Source organism: Taudactylus pleione, unplaced genomic scaffold (genome assembly GCF_031769625.1).
Source record: "Taudactylus pleione unplaced genomic scaffold, aTauple2 ptg000560l, whole genome shotgun sequence".
In the NCBI taxonomy this organism is placed as follows: Eukaryota; Metazoa; Chordata; class Amphibia; order Anura; family Myobatrachidae; genus Taudactylus; species Taudactylus pleione.
The window spans coordinates 2,330,240-2,347,997 of NW_028284962.1; the positions used below are offsets into that span (position 1 = coordinate 2,330,240).

General features: G+C 43.7%; 1 protein-coding gene across 1 annotated transcript in view; it reads left to right on the forward strand.

Annotated features, from left to right (window-relative positions):
- GIPC3 (GIPC PDZ domain containing family member 3) overlaps positions 1-6,418 on the forward strand; it is a 107,748-nt gene extending 101,330 nt beyond the window's left edge. Inside the window, exon 6 of the mRNA XM_088452984.1 lies at positions 5,587-6,418. Coding sequence (XP_088309110.1) covers positions 5,587-5,729 — 143 coding nt within the window. The 3' untranslated portion in view covers positions 5,730-6,418. The remainder of the gene's footprint in view (positions 1-5,586) is intronic.
- The last annotated feature ends 11,340 nt before the right edge of the window (positions 6,419-17,758 follow it).

The window sequence follows — 17,758 nt, forward strand, 5'->3', positions numbered from 1 at the left end:
CATAATTTGCCTTGCTTGGCTTTGACTGCATGGATCTTGAATCAAATATTTTGAGGGCCAAAGGGTTTTCAGAATCTGTGGTGAAAACCATGATATAGGCTTGCAAACCAGTATGCTTCCCAGATTTATCATCGAATATGGAAGATATATATATTCTTGGTGTGAACAACACAAGTTCAAACGTGAAAGGTTCTGAGTTTCTTGTCTCTTGTTTTTTCTGCAAGAGGGGTTGGTTAAGGGTCTTAGATTGTTTTCTCTTAAAGTACAAATTTCGGACCTATTGATCCTGTTTCAAAGGAAATTGGCCACCATTCCTGAAGTTCAGATCTTCTTGCCGGTTCCTCCTTGAGACTTGAATTTAGTTTTTTGAGGCACTTCAAAAGGCACTGTTTGAGCCTTTGAAATCTGTAGAATTGCGATATCTTACTTTAAAGGTTATTTTTACCTTTGGCCATTGCCTCGGCCAGAAGGGTATCTGAGTTAGCAGCTCTTGTAAATCTCCGCTTCTCATTTTTCATGATGATAGGGTAGTGTTATGCACTAAACCTTCCTTTCTTCCGAAGGTGGTATCGGCTTTAAACATTTACCAGGATATTGTCCTGTCGGATTTTCCCCAGGATTCAGTAACTAGTGAAGCTTTCTTCCTTAGCACTGTTGGATGTGATATGTGCGTTAATCATTTACTTAGACTGTACTGCGTCTTTGAGGTGTATGGATTTCCTGTTGGTGTTGATTGATACACCAAAAAGAGGCTGGCCAGCCTCGAAAGGATCCATCGCTAGACGGGTCACTTCTGCCATCCGGCAGGCATATTTGTTTTTGAATGTGAAGGTTCTAGCCTCATTTCAGGCCCACTCAACTCATGCTTTCGGGGCTTCTTGCTGTATGGCATGGTGCCTCTGTTGAGCAGCTGTGCAAAGCAGCTACCTGGTCATCTGTACGCACTTTTACAAAATGTTACCACTTCCATACATTTGGCGCAAGGGATGCCAGTGTTGGGCGGAAAATTCTTAGAGCAGTCGGTTCAAAAGCGCCCTGCCCCCCCTTAATTGGTTTACTTTGGTATATCCCAGAAGTAATGTCATCCCCCAGATGGATGAAAAAGGAAACATGATTTTTACTCACCATAAAATCTCTTCCTTGGAGTCCATCTGGGGGATGCCGAGATCTCTCAGTTCTTCCGTGGGTCTTTCTCTGGCTTTGTTAAACATAGACTGAGCTTATTGCAGAAGGGGAAGGGTTATATAGGGGGGGCAGGGCCGGCCCTAGGCATAGGCATTTTAGGCAAATGCCTAGGGGCACCTGGAATGCCTAGGGACATCCCAAGCCTAGAGCCAGCGGTAGAATATTTTGTCTTTGAGCTGGCTCGGGTGCTGATTGCTATCTCAGCGTTCTGAGCCAGCCAGGAGGAGAAGTCAGGAGGCTGCAGTGGCTGAACACAGAGCCGGAGCTCAGTCTTAGACAGGCAGGAAGTGTGTTTACTTTCACTTCTGCCTGAGCCAAGGTTGAGCACTGAGCAGCTGCAGAGGAAGCCATACAACATGCGTGGAGCTGCAGGACCCTGCCCCAGCCACACATAAAAAAATGTAAGAGCTGGATGAGGGGATGCAGATACATATGGGGAGTGGGGACTGATGACACTGCTGTGGGAGGGGGAAACAGACATATGGGGAGTGGGGTAAATGAGAGGTAGTGGTACTGCTATAGGGGAGGCAGATATATATGTGGAGTGGGGCTCTGGGAGCTGATAACACTTATGGGGGAAAGAGGTGGCAGAGATAAGGGGGTGTGGGAGCTCAGGGCTGATGACACTGCTATTGGGGGAGGGTAGGAGGCAGAGGCATATGGCGAGTGGGGGCTCAGGGTGTTTATGACTCTGCTATGGGTGGGGAAGGGGAGATATATTAGGAGTGAGGGCCCAGGGGGCATGGGCATGGGTAGACTCCCATCATCCACATTGCTAAGAAGGAACTCAGTGTGTGGACTGGACTGGTAATGATGATGGTCACCAAGATAGGAGGTAGGGGGTAACAACAAGCTGCAATCATCGGCTACTATTCTACTGATGTGCTACAACAGCCTATATGGGTTCCCTGCAAAATTATATGCAGCGAGTGTGGTGTGGGGGTCAGCCTGTACTGTGAGTGATGGGTGCTGACTGTGCTCTGTGAGGGGTGCTGTGCTGGCTGAGGGGTGATGGGTGCTATGCTGTAATCTGTGTTGTGAGGAGTGCTGTTCTGGCCAAGGGTTGATGGGTGCTGTGTGTGAGGGGTACTGTGCTGGGTGAGGGGTGATGGATGATGTGCTGTGATCTGTACTGTGCTGGGTGAGGGGTGTTATACTGGGAGAGGGGTTTTGTGCTGAGTGATATTGGGTAAGGGGTGATAGTTGTTGTGATCTGTGCTGTGTGAGGGGTGCTTTGCTGGGAGAGTGGTGCTATACTGGGTGAGGGGTGCTGTGCTGTAATCTGTATTGTGAGGGATACTGTGCTGGGTGACAGGTGCTGTGCTGGGTGAGGGGTGCTGTGCTGGGTGACAGGTGATGTGCTGCAATCTGAACTGTGAGGGGTACTTTGCTGGGTGCTGTGATGGGTGAGGGTGTTGTGCTGTAATCTGTGCTGTGAGGGGTGCTGTGCTGGCAGAGAGGTACTGGGTGAGGGGTGCTGTGCTGTAATCTGTGCTGTTAGAGGTACTGTGTTGGGTGGCGGGTGCTGTGCAGTGAGGGAAGAGGAGTGCTGTGAGGGGAGAATGTGCCCTACAGAATGCCTGGTGGGGGTATAAGGAAATTTCCCCTAACACCTGTCCCTTTTTGCTTTAGTTATAGCAGTGTGCTGTAAGGTGAGAGGGGTGCTGTGATGGGAAAACCTGGGATTATCTGATGGGGGCACCAGCCAAAATCTTGCCTAGGGCACCTCATTGGTTAGGACCGGCTTTGGGGGGGGGGGAGCCAGTTTTATTGAGCTAGTGTCCGACTGCACAGCTCACTACGCCTAAACCAGAAGTAATGGAAACCCCTTTATGGACTCCAAGGAAGAGATTTTACGGTGAGCAAAAATCTTATTTTTTAGGGCTGCACACAGTCTGTTGAATTCCCTTACTCAAACCACAAGACTTTCCTCTAGCCAAAAACCAAGCATTTTCAGAAAAAATTATCCATTTCCAAAACTAATCCCTTAACCGCCCTATCACACCTATATACAGTTGAAGCAAAGCTTACATGTATTATCTTTCTATAATGAAACAACCATCTGTAGCCCAAACAACATTGCTGTGTAACTTAATCATATAGTTCACTATTATTCTTTTTTCTATTACTATCATTTTTAGAATGTAAGTTTTTACATACGAAGCACTTTTATTCTTACAATCTGGCTGGACCCATATGCAATATACTGTATGACACTTAACCAAGACTCGAAAATATATATAACGTGTTATTCGGTTGGCGCTTGTTAGTAACTTAAATAGGTCAATTTGACAAGAATTACCCACAAATTATTGGGGAAATAAGTATTACATTTTAATTAGTAATAAACATACATGAAAAAACATATATACTGTATAACAAAGATAAAAAATTAACAGACATGTTATTTTGCGCACTTAGGGGTATTATACTTTTTCTTTGATGACTTAACCAAGACTGGCAACTTTCTGTATCTCACGAGGGGAGAGGGAGGTTGCCAGTGTTGGGGGGTTATGAAAATTGTGTCATCATTGCTGTAGAGAAAATAGGCATAGAGAGGGAAATATTTTCCATTAATAATTCACACATTGCTCAAATGATAACTATATTTATGAGCAGGTTTTTGTAACTGTAGGTCATTGAGGGCATTTAATCATTTAAGTCCTTTTATGAGGTTTTGTTATGTTATATATCATTATTGTCCAAACAGATAAATAGGAAGTTTCAATCTTGAGGTGATCCTGTCTAGTTTAATTAAAATGTACATTTAATTAAGGAAACCTGTGACCAGGTAAAGCAATTATCTGAAAAAGGATGAGTAAACACAGCCTTTTGTCCATGCTCGCATATTAGTATCTGTAACGCTGGCACTGAAAACTGCTGGGTTATGCAGGAATTAACTCTCAGCTGTCTACCAAAAGATGTATTCAGACTTTAAACAGAGAAAAAATACCCCAACCATGTTATCTCTTTTGACAGAAAATTGGTATTTCCACAATAGCTAGGATAGAAATATACCTGAAGTCTATACACAGGTTAGGTGTGATTTGGGAATCACTAGGATTTATGGTTTCAGGAAAATTACGTATATAACCAATCCCACATCAGATTGCCGTTGTGCTTGCACTCATAGCTTAAATAGTGGGGCTCAATTTGAGCATACCATATTTTATGTAGTTATTACACAGGGTAATAATACAGTTATTTGTACTAAAGTTAAAATAAATATGTGGGCAGTCCTGGGATGGACCCTGATTTAATTAGCTGGTCAGCCAGTCATCAGAGACTTGGTCATGTCACTAGGAGGTAGGAACAGGTGATAAAAGGTATCCTATGTCAGACCAAGGGATCAATGCTATGTTGTAGCCTGTACCTAAATTTCCTGCCATTCCTCCCAGGCAGGATAAGCTGTGTGCTATATTCTGTAAGTTTTTTTCTTTTTATTTGAAATTGCAACACATGTTTGTCTATGTTTTGGGTACCTGTGGCTCCTTTGATTACCAAGGGTAGTGGCAGAAGAGAGATGTAGAGTGCAAAGGGCAGAGAGTTGGAATATTCAGTATATTATATTCGACTCTGCCCTTGTTACATCAGGACTTGGGGATCAATGCTATCACAGTTCTGATGCCAGTGTGTTGCAGTCAAAGTGAATAAAATAATTGGTATTGAGAATAATCAGTGCATACTTAGGGATACCTATTGAGCTCCCTGACAATGGCCCCATTGCACAATACTTCTAATTAGTTATCGCATAGAAGATTTGGCACTACGATGATGTAATTGGCAGAGTAAGGCACCATCACACCCCTGTCCCACCCATTCAGTAGTCTCCTTGATGTAACGAGACTTAACTCCATGGGTAAAACTCCTACTTTCATGTAGATTGCAGGCATGAGAGCAGGTGTCTCTTACCACTTTGTCTTAATACCGGTCTTGTTTTATTAATGTATTTATACCCACTTCTAAAATGCTGACATATATGCCGTCACTATTATATAAAAATGTATAAATAAGTGAAATAAATATTTTACTGAGATGGAAGAAAAGGTGTAAGCCAGCTCTGTATGTGTATTTTAGCATGCTGTTTCACTGTATTTTTCTCTGGGAAGCTGTGCTCCCAGCTTTAGTTAGTTACAGATGCTTACAATTCTGCAAACCAGGAGCACAATTGCTGTGACAGATAGATTTCCGCATTACTATGTTACGTTCATCTCTTTATCCCACACTGCAGGCCATAGACTCTCTAAGTTAGTCACTTGGTGTTTTTTATGCTTTGAGGTTTTTATTTGCACTTTATTCTCTGGGCAATGGTATTGTATGTTTATGCGGAGGATATAACAAAACACAGACACTGTTCTTTGGCTTGGATTTGAATGCAGCATTTCTTCGTCTTTTTTCTAGCTACGACTCTTGTGGAGACAGCCAAGGAGAAGCAGAGCCCTGAGGAATTTAGCCGGGGACTGGACACTGTGCTGGGAGAATTTGCCTTCCCTGCTGAGTTTGTGTTAGAGGTTTGGGAAGCTATTCATCAGACAGACAAATGAGTCTCACTGATTGTACATATGTATCTTTTACACCAGGTAGTTAAAAAGAAAAAAAAAAAGTTTAGCAACTTTAGGAAACCAGTAACAATCTTTATCATGTGACTCCAAAGCCAGATAAGTGAAATAAGATGTATGCATTAAGGTAAATTCCAATAAACACATTAGTGCTTTAATTTTCTTCTTATTATTTCAACAATATTTTGACATGTAATAAATATATGCATATCTTCCGCAATAGACAAAATAGGCCACACCCATTTCAAGTGATATGACGACTATTTTGGCTGCCAAAAAGTAGGACTGTTGACAGATATGTGTTTATCCAATCCAGCAGATGTTAATATCTAGCCTGGGCCCTAGTAAAGCATGGCTGATGGGCTTTTTCTCATAAACATAATTGGACAATTAATAGTCTAACATAACAGGAACAATAAAGTATCTGGAGCTAGTTTTAAGTTTTAAAATATATTATAACATTGTGTAATCAATTATTACATAAACTCCAATATTTTTGTGCTTTATTAATGAATGTGTGTAAAGTCTGCAAAAGACTTGCCTAGAAGACATCTGTTGCCTATTCACTGAAGGTATCTATGGAAAATTATATAATGAAACACCAAGGGGTAAATTTACTAAAGTGAGAGTTTTTAGAAGTGAGTTTTAAAAGTGATGTAGCCCATAGCAACCAATCAGATTCTAGCTATTATCTTCTAGAAGGTGCTAGTTAAATGTTAAGTAGAATGTGATTGGTTGCTATGGGCAACATCACTTCTAAAAACTCTCACTTTAGTAAATTTACCCCCAAGTGCGCTGTCAATCAGCAGCCAGTTAGAGGTTGTCAGCCCCTGGGATATGCAAATAGATATGTCTAAAAACCAGCGCTTATAGACAGCTATATATATATATATATATATATATATATATATATAAAAACATTTATAGAGAACGGATGTATAAAATGTCATATATCACATTTATTACATATACAAATATAAATATAAAAAATTACTCTCATAGGAGCATAAATGTTAAATCAGTGTTTATTAGTTTTTCATCTGCAAGGAGGACTCCTAATTAGATGGTAAATTAGACACTAGCTGTGTTCAGGACTTAATTTCAGGAAAAAGTAATTGCAAATATTTACCAAGTGGAACATTCTTTGTATAGCAGTCCAATTAGCAGATAACCGCAAAGAAGAGTTGAATTCAATGGTCCACTTGTAGCTGTATCTTGAGTCCAATAGGAAAGGGAATTGTCCGAACAGCATGATAAAGCTGGACGCACATTATTCAGCGAAACGTGTTAAGCGATTCCCATTGTTGCTTTGTGGACTTTGGACACACTATACATGCTGTTAGGACAATTAAATGTCCTATGGGACTCAAGATACAGCTACAAGTGGACTCTTCTTTGCGGTTATCTGCTAATTGGACTGCTATACAAAGAATATTCCACTTGGTACATATTTGCTGTGCATGAACTTTGCAATTACTTTTTCCTGAAATTAAGTCCTGAACACAGCTAGTGTCTAATTCACCATCTAATCAGTAGCCCTCCTAGCAGCTGAAAAGCTAATAAACACTAATTTATTAACATTTATGCTCCTATGAGACATTTATTTTTTATATTTATTTATATGTAATAAATGTGATATGACATTGTATGCATCCGTTTCTCTGAATGTTTATTTTATTTTTCTATATAAATTGCTATCTATAAACGCTGGTTTTTAGACATATCTATGGAAAATTGTTTGATCTATAGGTACCATCACCTAACTATTTATAATACAACTACCTACAAATGGAAAAATCACTGAAAGCAAGGAAGATGTACAGTATATAGGTGCGTTCTGTCTAGCAAGCAAAACTGATTTTTATGTACAATGTTACTTGTAAAATACATATTCCCTCTATTTCTGTCATAATCTATAAATTGTATACAATGTTATTAAAGTTTGACTGTATGAAGTAAATTACAAACAGCCTTATATTTGTGTTAAAAAAGACAAAATAAATGACCACCCTGTAAAATAAATAGAATTACTTGTGGAACGTAACATCCTCCATACCTCTCACCTGTCCCAATTTTGGCTGGACAGACCCAATTAAATGCTTCTAAGGATGCGGAGCTAAAATTCAAAATGGATGGAGTGTTATCCAAAGTGGGCATATTGGGGCGGGTTTTGTAATTTGGGATTTCACATATCTATATTTTGTGATGTATGTATTTTCCTATACATTATTTCTCAGTACACATTGCACCATAATGAGCAATAATGGTCTGCATTAGCTAAATCAGAATAGGACTGCTGTGTGCAAATTATTCTGCCCAGGACTGTCTGACCATTGTTGCCCTCCACTCTGCCAATAGGAAAGTCTGCTGGTTCAGATTACACGCTTACAGTTTAAATGGTTGCAATAAATCACAGCAAGTTTTTCTATTCTCATCATGTAGAACAGCCTGATCTGTTTTTTTTGCTATATCAAAGATATACAGCCTTGGCCAAAAGTTTTGAGAATGACACAAGTATTGGTTTTCACAAAGTCTGCTGCTTCAGTTTTTATGATGGCAATTTGCATATACTCCAGAATTTCATGAAGAGTAATCCATATCTGCCTACCCTCCCGATTTGGTCGGGAGCCTCCCGAATATCGGGTGGCGCTCCCGACCTCCCGGGAAGGCAGGCAATCCTCCCGGCTGCCGCCCACCTCCCTTATCCCCCACACAATTACCTTTGAAATCACCGCAGTGGAGAAGGGGGGGGGGGGCTCCTGGATGGAGCAGCCAGAAAGTCGGCAAGCCTGGAGTAATCAGATTAATTGCAAAGTCCCTCTTTGCCATGGCAATGAATTTAGGACCTGATTCAGACCCGCTCGCTAGGCTGTGTTCACACGTAGCCTGCCGATGTTTGCAATGTGCGCATGCATATAAGATGCAGTGCGCGTGCGTGAACTAGTCCATGCGATCGGGAAGCGTTCGCTCGCAGTGCATAGCCACCTTGCTAGAATGTGTGACAGGACGAGCCGTTTGTGGGTGGTGACTGGGAATGGTCGATTTAAACTGGGGTGTGGTGGTGCGAACGCAGGTGTGTCTGAGAGTCTTGACGCCGTTTTAGAGGCATGCATAATTAAGACGCAGCATCATAATACACATGACCTGGCTGAATTACACACTGAAGCACTCGCAGCGCTTGCGGTAGGGTATGGTCAGCCACAAGTGCTGCGTATGGATCAGATGTTACTCAATGTTACCAATTGTTGCCTACACTTTCTGGAGATGACGTGTAACACTCACGGAAAGTGGGAGTCTTGTGACAGGCTGGTGGGCGTCTAAATAAACACCGTGATCGCACGCCAAGACATAGTGGGTGTGCTAATGCCTTGCCGTGCGATCGCGAGATTTGCATACTTTGGCTGCGTGTGAATGCATCTAGCGACCGGGTCTGAATCAGCCCCTTAATACCATTAACAACATTTCCACTGCAGTTCAGCCCTGCCACAAAAGGATCAGCTGACATCATGTCAGTGATTCTCTCGTTAACACAGGTGAGAGTGTTGACGAGGACAAGGCTGGAGATCATTCTGTCATGCAGATTGTGTTAGAATAACAGACTGGAAGCTTTAAAAGGAAGGCGGAGCTTGAAATCATTGTTCTTCCTCTGTTAACCATGGTTACCTGCAAGGAAACATGTGCAGTCATCATTGCTTTGCACAAAAAGGGCTTCACAGGCAAGGATATTGCTGCTAGTAATATTGCACCTAAATCAACCATTTAGCGGATCATCAAGAACTTCAAGGAGAGAGCTACAATAGTTGTGAAGAAGGCTTCAGGGCGCCCAAGAAAGTCCAGCAAGTGCCAGGACTGTCTTCTAAAGTTGATTCAGCTGCTGGATTGGGACACCACCAGTGCACAGCTTGTTCAGGAATGGCAGCAGGCAGGTGTGAGTGCATCTTCACGCAAAGTGAGGCGAAGACTTTTGGAGGATGGTCTGGTGTCAAGAAGGGCAGCAGAGAAGCCACTTCTGTCCAAGAAAAACATCAGAGACAGACTGACATTGTGCAAAAGGTACAGGGATTGGACTGCTGAGGACTGGGGTAAAGTTACTTTCTCTGATGAATCCGCTTTCAGATTGTTTGTGGCATCTGGAAAAACAATTGTCCGGAGAAAGAAAAGTGAGCGCTACCATCAGTCCTGTGTCATGCCAACAGTAAAGCATCCTGAGACCATTCATGTGTGGGGTTGCTTCTCAGCCAAGGGGGTGGGCTCACTCACAAATTTGCCTAAGAACACAGCCATGAATAAAGAATGGTACCAAAACATCCTCCAAAAGCAACTTCTCCCAACCATCCAAGAACAGTTTGGTTATGAACAATTCCTTTTCTAGCATGATGGAGCACCTTGCCATAAGGCAAAAGTGATAACTAAGTGGATCGGGGAACAAAACATCAAAATTTTTGGTCCATGGCCAGGAAACTCCCCAGACGTTAATCCCATTGAGAACTTGTGGTCAACACTCAAGAGGCGGGTGGACAAAGAAAAACCCACAAATTCTGACCAACTCCAAGCATTGATTAGGCAAGAATGGGTGGCCATCTGTCAGTATGTGGCCCAGAAGTTGATTGACAGCATTCCAGGGTGAATTGCAGAGGTCTTAAATAAGAAGGGTCAACACTGCAAATATTGACTCTTTGCATATACTTAATGTAAATGCCAATAAAATCATTTGACACTTTTTCAATGCTTGTAATTTTACTTCAGTATACCATAGTAACATCTGACAAAAAGGCCTAAGAACACTGCCGCAGCAAACTTTCGAAAACCAATACTTGTGTCATTCTCAAAACTCTTGGCCATGGCTGTACAGTATAAAGATAGAGGCAGTGGTCGAAGTGTGCCGGTATGAAACAGTATAAATAGATTGAGGTGAGTCAACCAGACACCCTCAGTTTCCTGGCGCTCAGAAGAACACCAATAAGGTAAATGATTGAATTATTAAAGAATAAAAAATAAATGAATATTTGTAAAATAATACAGGTCACAGCGCTGCAAAACTTGTGTCAGTTGCTATTCTGCCATAACTACACCTAGTGAACAAAAGAAAGAAAAAGTTGCGCTGCTGTGGCTGTATAATTGGTAAGTACTTGATTGATTTGAAAAAACACCTAAGCCTCTCTGAATCATATGAAACATTTATTGAACAAACAATAACATATAATTAGTTAGAATGTATCTCTTGAATACAAATAAAATCACAATATTTTTGCAACAACTCTAAGGACCATTAAAAGATTTTCATGGCATATAATAGTTCCACTAATATCCTTGAATATTAATTGGAGTCAAAAGGTAAAATAGGATTCAAATGCTCACCACCATATTTCCACATAGATGATAAAAAGTGTCCAGCAGTGGTGTGGTGTATAGGGGACGTCTGGCTGCCACTTGTAGAGCGCCGGAGCTTGTGCTGGAACCAGCATGTGGCTGTGTGGGAGTCCCCCACTGCAGCGTGGAAACGACCAGCGGAGCCGCAATTACCTCTTAGCACACGAGGCCAGAAGGCAACTGTGAGGTGACCGGTGTCCGTCCGACACCCAGGTCTGCAAGCGGTCTCCTGATTCCCAGCTGCAAGTGGTCTCCTGATTCCCAGTATGTCATACCGGCACTTCACTTCGGCACCCAGCGCTGGGACTGTCACTGTCCCACCGCCAGTTAACAAGCGGCTGCACTGCCTGTTTACACTTTGCTACGGCCACGAGCCAATCATGCTGCGCCACTGCCGAGGAGTGAAGAGAAGAGGCGGGAACAGTGCCGGTCAGAAGAGTGCAACGCGGCACTGGTAAGCAGGGTGCAGTGTGGAGTGATGTGTGCTGGAAGATGACCTGGGAGGTACTTGGAGCTGATCTGGTAGCTGTGGTGCGAGGGCAGGTGAGCGGGTAGCTGTAATGGGAGGGCAGGGGAGCTGTAATGGGAGGTATAAGGGCAGTTGAGATGTGAGGGCTGGGGAGCTGTGCTGTGAGGTGGGAGGGCAGGTAAACTGGGAGCTGTGGTGGGAGGGCAGGTGAGCCTAGAGCTGTGCTGTGAGGTGTGAGGGCAGGTGAGCTGGGAGCTGTGTTGGGAGGTGGGACGGCAGGTGAGCCTAGAGCTGTGTTGAGAGGTGTGAGGGCAGGTGAGCTGGGAGCTGTGTTGGGAGGTGGGAGGGCAGGTGAGCCTAGAGCTGTGTTGGGAGGTGGGAGGGCAGGTGAGCCTAGAGCTGTGCTGTGAGGTGTGAGGGCAGGTGACCTGGGAGCTGTGTTGGGAGGTGGGAGGGCAGGTGAGCCTAGAGCTGTGCTGTGAGGTGTGAGGGCAGGTGAGCTGGGAGCTGTGTTGGGAGGTGGGAGGGCAGGTGAGCCTAGAGCTGTGTTGGGAGGTGGGAGGGCAGGTGAGCTGGGAGCTGTGCTGTGAGGTGGGAGGGCAGATGTGCTGGGAGCTGTGTTGGGAGGGCAGGTGAGCTCGGAACTGTGTTGGGAGGTGGGAGGGCAGGTGAGCTGTGAGATGGGAGGGCAGGTAAGCTGGGAGCTGTGCTGTGAGATGGGAGGGCAGGGGAGCTGGGAGGTGTGAGGGCAGGTGAGCTGGGAGCTGTGATGTGAGCTGGGAGGGCAGGTGAGCCTAGAGCTGTGCTGTGAGGTGTGAGGGCAAGTGAGCTGGGAGCTGTGTTGGGAGGTGGGAGGGCAGGTGAGCTGTGAGATAGGAGGGCAGGTAAGCTGGGAGCTGTGCTGTGAGATGGGAGGGCAGGGGAGCTGGGAGGTGTGAGGGCAGGTGAGCTGGGAGGTGTGAGGGCAGGTGAGCTGGGAGCTGTGATGTGAGCTGGGAGGGCGGGTGAGCTGGGGCTGTGCTGGGAGGGCAGGTAAGCTGGGAGGTGGGAGGGCAGGTGAGCCTAGAGCTGTGCTGTGAGGTGTGAGGGCAAGTGAGCTGGGAGCTGTGTTGGGAGGTGGGAGGGCAGGTGAGCCTAGAGCTGTGTTGGGAGGTGGGAGGGCAGGTTAGCTGGTAGCTGTGCTGTGAGGTCGGAGGGCAGATGTGCTGGGAGCTGTGTTGGGAGGGCAGGTGAGCTGGGAGCTGTGCTGGGAGGTGGGAGGGCAGGTGAGCTGAGAGCTGTGAGGGCAGGTAAGCTGGGAGCTGTGCTGTGAGATGGGAGGGCAGGTGAGCTGGGAGATAGGAGGGCAGGGGAGCTGGGAGGTGTGAGGGCAGGTGAGCTGGGAGCTGTGATGTGAGCTGGGAGGGCAGGTGAGCTGGGAGGTGTGAGGGCAGGTGAGCTGTGATGTGAGCTGGGAGGGCAGGTGAGCTGGGAGACTCAGGATTGGGCCTGCCTAAGTAAAGCCCCCCTGATATTTCCATAACCCCACTTCAAAATTTCCACTTCGACCACTGGATAGAGGTGAATTATAAGTTAGTGATGTATGTGTTTCTTTATACCTAATGCATATGGAAAGTCTGATCAGGTGACCAAGCCATACCGGCGAAACACGCGTCTGAACAGTGTACAGCACCAGGGTCCTCACACACAGCACTTGCAGCCGTGGTCCTTCCTCCTTTCCTAACCAGGTACTTCACCATCCTTTCAAAGCACTCTCTCATTTGAGTTCCCTGCGTGTGACTCCCCCTGCAATGCCTATGGTAACAGGGGAGAGACACAGCTTCTCCTCAAACAGCAGAAGTGCATAACTTTTACTTCATCTGTGTGTCACGCTGTCCCACTCTCTCATCTCTTGTCAGAACCAGACCAGGGAAAGCAGAAGTGGGTATGCGTTCCCAGTACCACAGATCTTACTTTTTTCATCCCTGACCCTATACATCAGTCATATCCCTTGGCACATACACCAGTATAATCTCCATGTGATACTGGACCTTCATCTAATGTGATTACTCTGAATTCACTATAACAGTGCATTAATAATAACTTGTAGACCATACATACAACGTTATTACATTATAATTAATTTCTTTGCACTGACCCATCAAGGGATTATTTTTCCTCGTGCAGATTATAAAATTGTTTGTTTAACTAATATTGGTATTATATAAGGTTGGTGTCTCTATGAATTATTGACAATGCCAGGATATAACCTGTGATTTTATTGGGTTCAGGATTATGTGCATTATTAAGTGTAATGTTATGCCTTTATTATTTTGAGATCGTGGATACATACTGCACTAATTATGATCTGACTATTGTATGATATCTCATACCTACTTGTAAACTGGTTACCTTCCCTTACCATTGGAATTTTCATCGGACCAAAATAAATCAGATGTACTTATTGATTATGGAATTTTAGATCTTAGGATATGCTGCATGATTAACAGTTTTTCTGTTATGCTAATAGATGTGATCATGGTAAACAAGTAATTTTTGATTTCTATTGTGCAATTTATTGACTTATTGATCATCATTCTATTTATTGTGTGTGATATATTTTTACTTGTACCTTACAGAAATTTATCTCGTGGGTAACTTATTAGGACCCTATAAATCATTATATTTTCGCCTATTTATATTGATCTAATTATCAGTACATAATAACACAATTTGTGTTACTGATACTCAGATTTTCCTAGAGGTAGACATAGTACTATGAGTTATGTAATTTAATAGGATATATTAACCTTGCATATATACTATTACAGAGCATATGATCGTAATTACGATTTACCTATTCACAGGATATACCAACCTCATGTTCATGCTACCACAGACCATGCGATCCTGATTATTGTTTGTTTATTGTGTGCATTTGCGTGTCACACATTTACTGTATATGTTTGTCTTTAATTAAGTTTGTTGTGAATTAGACTTTATTTTAGCTAAGGCAATTAATTAAAGTATATTTTAATATTTTCAATATTGACATTTGTTTCAAGAGTGCCCCATAAAGACTTATTTGTCTTTTTTCAGTCTTTGCCTTCTTGCAAATTCTGTTTCTTTGGCATATGGAAAGTCCCCTAACACAAAATGGTACTAATAATACTTAGCAGCAGAAAGCTGAATCCCATCATTGCAACATGCTGTGGTGTCTTCCTACAGTAACTGCTGCTTTACATGAACTTGGAAAGGAAATGTTGTCAGAGGGTAAACAGTTATTCATGTTTCCTGAGTCATGTCCTGTAAATAAGTCTTCCTATTTTGTAGCAATGAGACATTTTAAACTGTTTACATTATACGTCAATAAAAAAAATATTGTCAAAAAAAAAGTTTAGTTTAAAAAAAAAAAGTATGCAGACAAATGACATTTACAGTGATTGGACCCCATACTTCATTGGTTCCTTAGAACAACAATGAGAACACATACATAACAAAGAGAAAAGGAGTGTCATTAATGGGGAATAAATCTTTATACTGCCATTATATTGTCTTGTAATGATTTTACTGTGCCCATACATGCTCTTGTAATGAAAATCCTCATTGGACTTCTCTGAGGATTCGACCAGGCTCATGGAACCCTGCAAAAAGCAGTCCTGAACCTGCAAGCAGCTGCACAAGCTTAGGGCCTGATTCAAAGACTGACGGTAATGCAAAAGCTCTGAATCAGGGCCGTTTTTTTTTTTTTTAGAACGGCCTCCTGGCCACTCGCAAAGCTGCAGCGAGCAGCCATGATGATGGTCGCGATGGTCAAGACCATCGCAACCATTGGGCTTGCGACGAGACCCTTGTGGTAGGGTCTCGTGGCCGCAAGCCTCAGAGAGATTTCGGCTCTAAAAGAGCCGGAATCTCTCCACTGACATCACTCGTGATGTCAGTGGGGCCGCCCCCAAATGACAGGCGTTCTCATGGGAATGCCTCCATTTGGGCAGCCGCCCCCCAAAGGGGGCGAGATGTCACTCAACATCGACAGCTCGTCCCCTTGGTGCGAGACCCGGAGCGACGGAGTACCCGTCGCTATCCGGGTCTCACGCATTCGCACGACGGCGCCGGCTCCGTCATGCGCATGCGCTCTGGGCCACCAACGACCCGGTTGCGAGCGTTCAGCGCTTGCGACCGGGTCTGAATCAGGCCCTGTAGTCGCTCATGGATCGCAATTGCTAAAATGGGCTAATGTCTTCCAAAGCACAGCCGAGCATAGGGATGCCCACTGCTGCCTTCTCACATCCATCCGACGATGTGCAACAGCGTAAACATCGGTACCATCGACGCACATTGGGCAGTCACGCAGCATGCAAGTCAAGTCTGACCAGCCGCAAACGCTGCAGTCCTCTTGACACGCAGAGGGCTCTCAGGCTGCACACAGAGGGCTCATAGGCTGCACAGGAGATCCCAATGGCTAACTTATGCACACCCACGCAATAACGTTAAATGGTCAGACACGCCTGCATTTTTCTAACCCCCCTTCCCTGTTACCTTCCCCAAAGGCAGACTACCTGTCACTCACTTTGCGAGTGGGTCCGCTGTGCGTGTGTGATCACAGTGCAATCACTGCGCATGCACATTAGCAAAAAATCACTCGATCTGCTTAAAAAATGCCATTGCATCCGTCAATAAATCAGGCCCTTAGTTCAGATACTAAATAAAAAGACTGAGGAGTAAATTTACTAAAGTGAGAGTTTTTTAGAAGTGAGTTTTAGAAGAGATGTTGCCCACTACAACCAATCAAAGCCTAGCTATTATCTTCTAGAAGGTGCTAGTTAAATGTTAAGTAGAATCTGAATGGTTGCTATGGGCAACATCTCTTCTTTAGTAAATTTACCCCTGAGTTTCAATAGACACTGGGTAATTCAGAGGTGGCCCAGGTAAAGACTCGGCCACCTCTGCATCCAAGACACATTGCACATGCGCCCTGATGTTTGCCGCTGGGAGAGACAGATCAAAATTGCATGGAGATCTGTGTGCACACATCAGAAGAATTGCGATGCAGCTGGTGGGCATCTCAATTGGATGCCCATCAGCCATGGCATTACCATAAAGACGCAGTAGTGGCTGTGACAAAAGTCGAAGCTGCTACTGCAGCTTCGTCCACCTCTGCATCACCCCCACTGAGTGAGACTTTCAGGTATGTAAGGTACTGGCAAATACTAAAAGGGCAGGTTCTGATGTCCAGGCACTCCTCTTCGTTGTCCTCAGATTGTTACTTGCCACTTCACCTTTCAAAACTAGACCGCTATGTATGAGTAATAGTTTTATGTCACCCCATAACTCTTGTTCACCTTCTCCAGAGAAGACAAATTTGTTAAGCTAAGATAGAGAGGCTTAGACTGTTCAATGATTGTAAAATGACCTAATAATTACCACTTAAGTCTAGGAGTAGGAAGCTGGAAAGTTGCTGTTTGGAATTCTGGCAGAGCACCTCTGAGATTTAGTTCAAATTAGGGCTGTGCGCCGACCCCCGTGTTTTGGTTTTAGATCTGGATCTCCCCTGGTTTTGGATCTGGATTGGTTTTGCCAAAACCTCACCTCCGTGTTTTGTTTTCGGGTTTTGGTTTTGGATCTGGATTTTTTCTTAAAAAAAAAAAAAACAGCTAAAATCACATAAAATGGGCCTTTTTTTGTTCCTACAGTATTAATGACCTCAATAACATTTATTTCCACTCAGTTACAGTCAATTTTGACCACCTCAAAGCTCACAATATTGATTTTTTTCATCTAGTTAAAGGGCAAAAAGGTTGCATCCAGCTTGCTGGCTCAAAACTGATTTATATTATTATTAATAGAGTTGAGGACTGTGCAAAGATGATGGTTGGGATACCCTTGAGGATTGAAGAATTGATAGTTGGTGCAGCCCCTGGCTGTAAAATTGATAATAAATTAAAAAAACAATTCATTGGTGCAGCCGCGGGCTGAATAATTATTAATAAAAAGAAAATAATTGGTGCAGCCCCTGGCTGTAAAATAAATTAATTAATTAAAAAACAATTCATTGGGTGCAGCCCCGGGCTGAATAATTATTAATAAAAAGAAAATAATTGGTGTAGCCCCTGGCTGTAAAATTGATAATAACTTGATTAAAAAACAATTCATTGGTGGAGCCCCGGGCTGAATAATTAATAATAAAAATAAATTC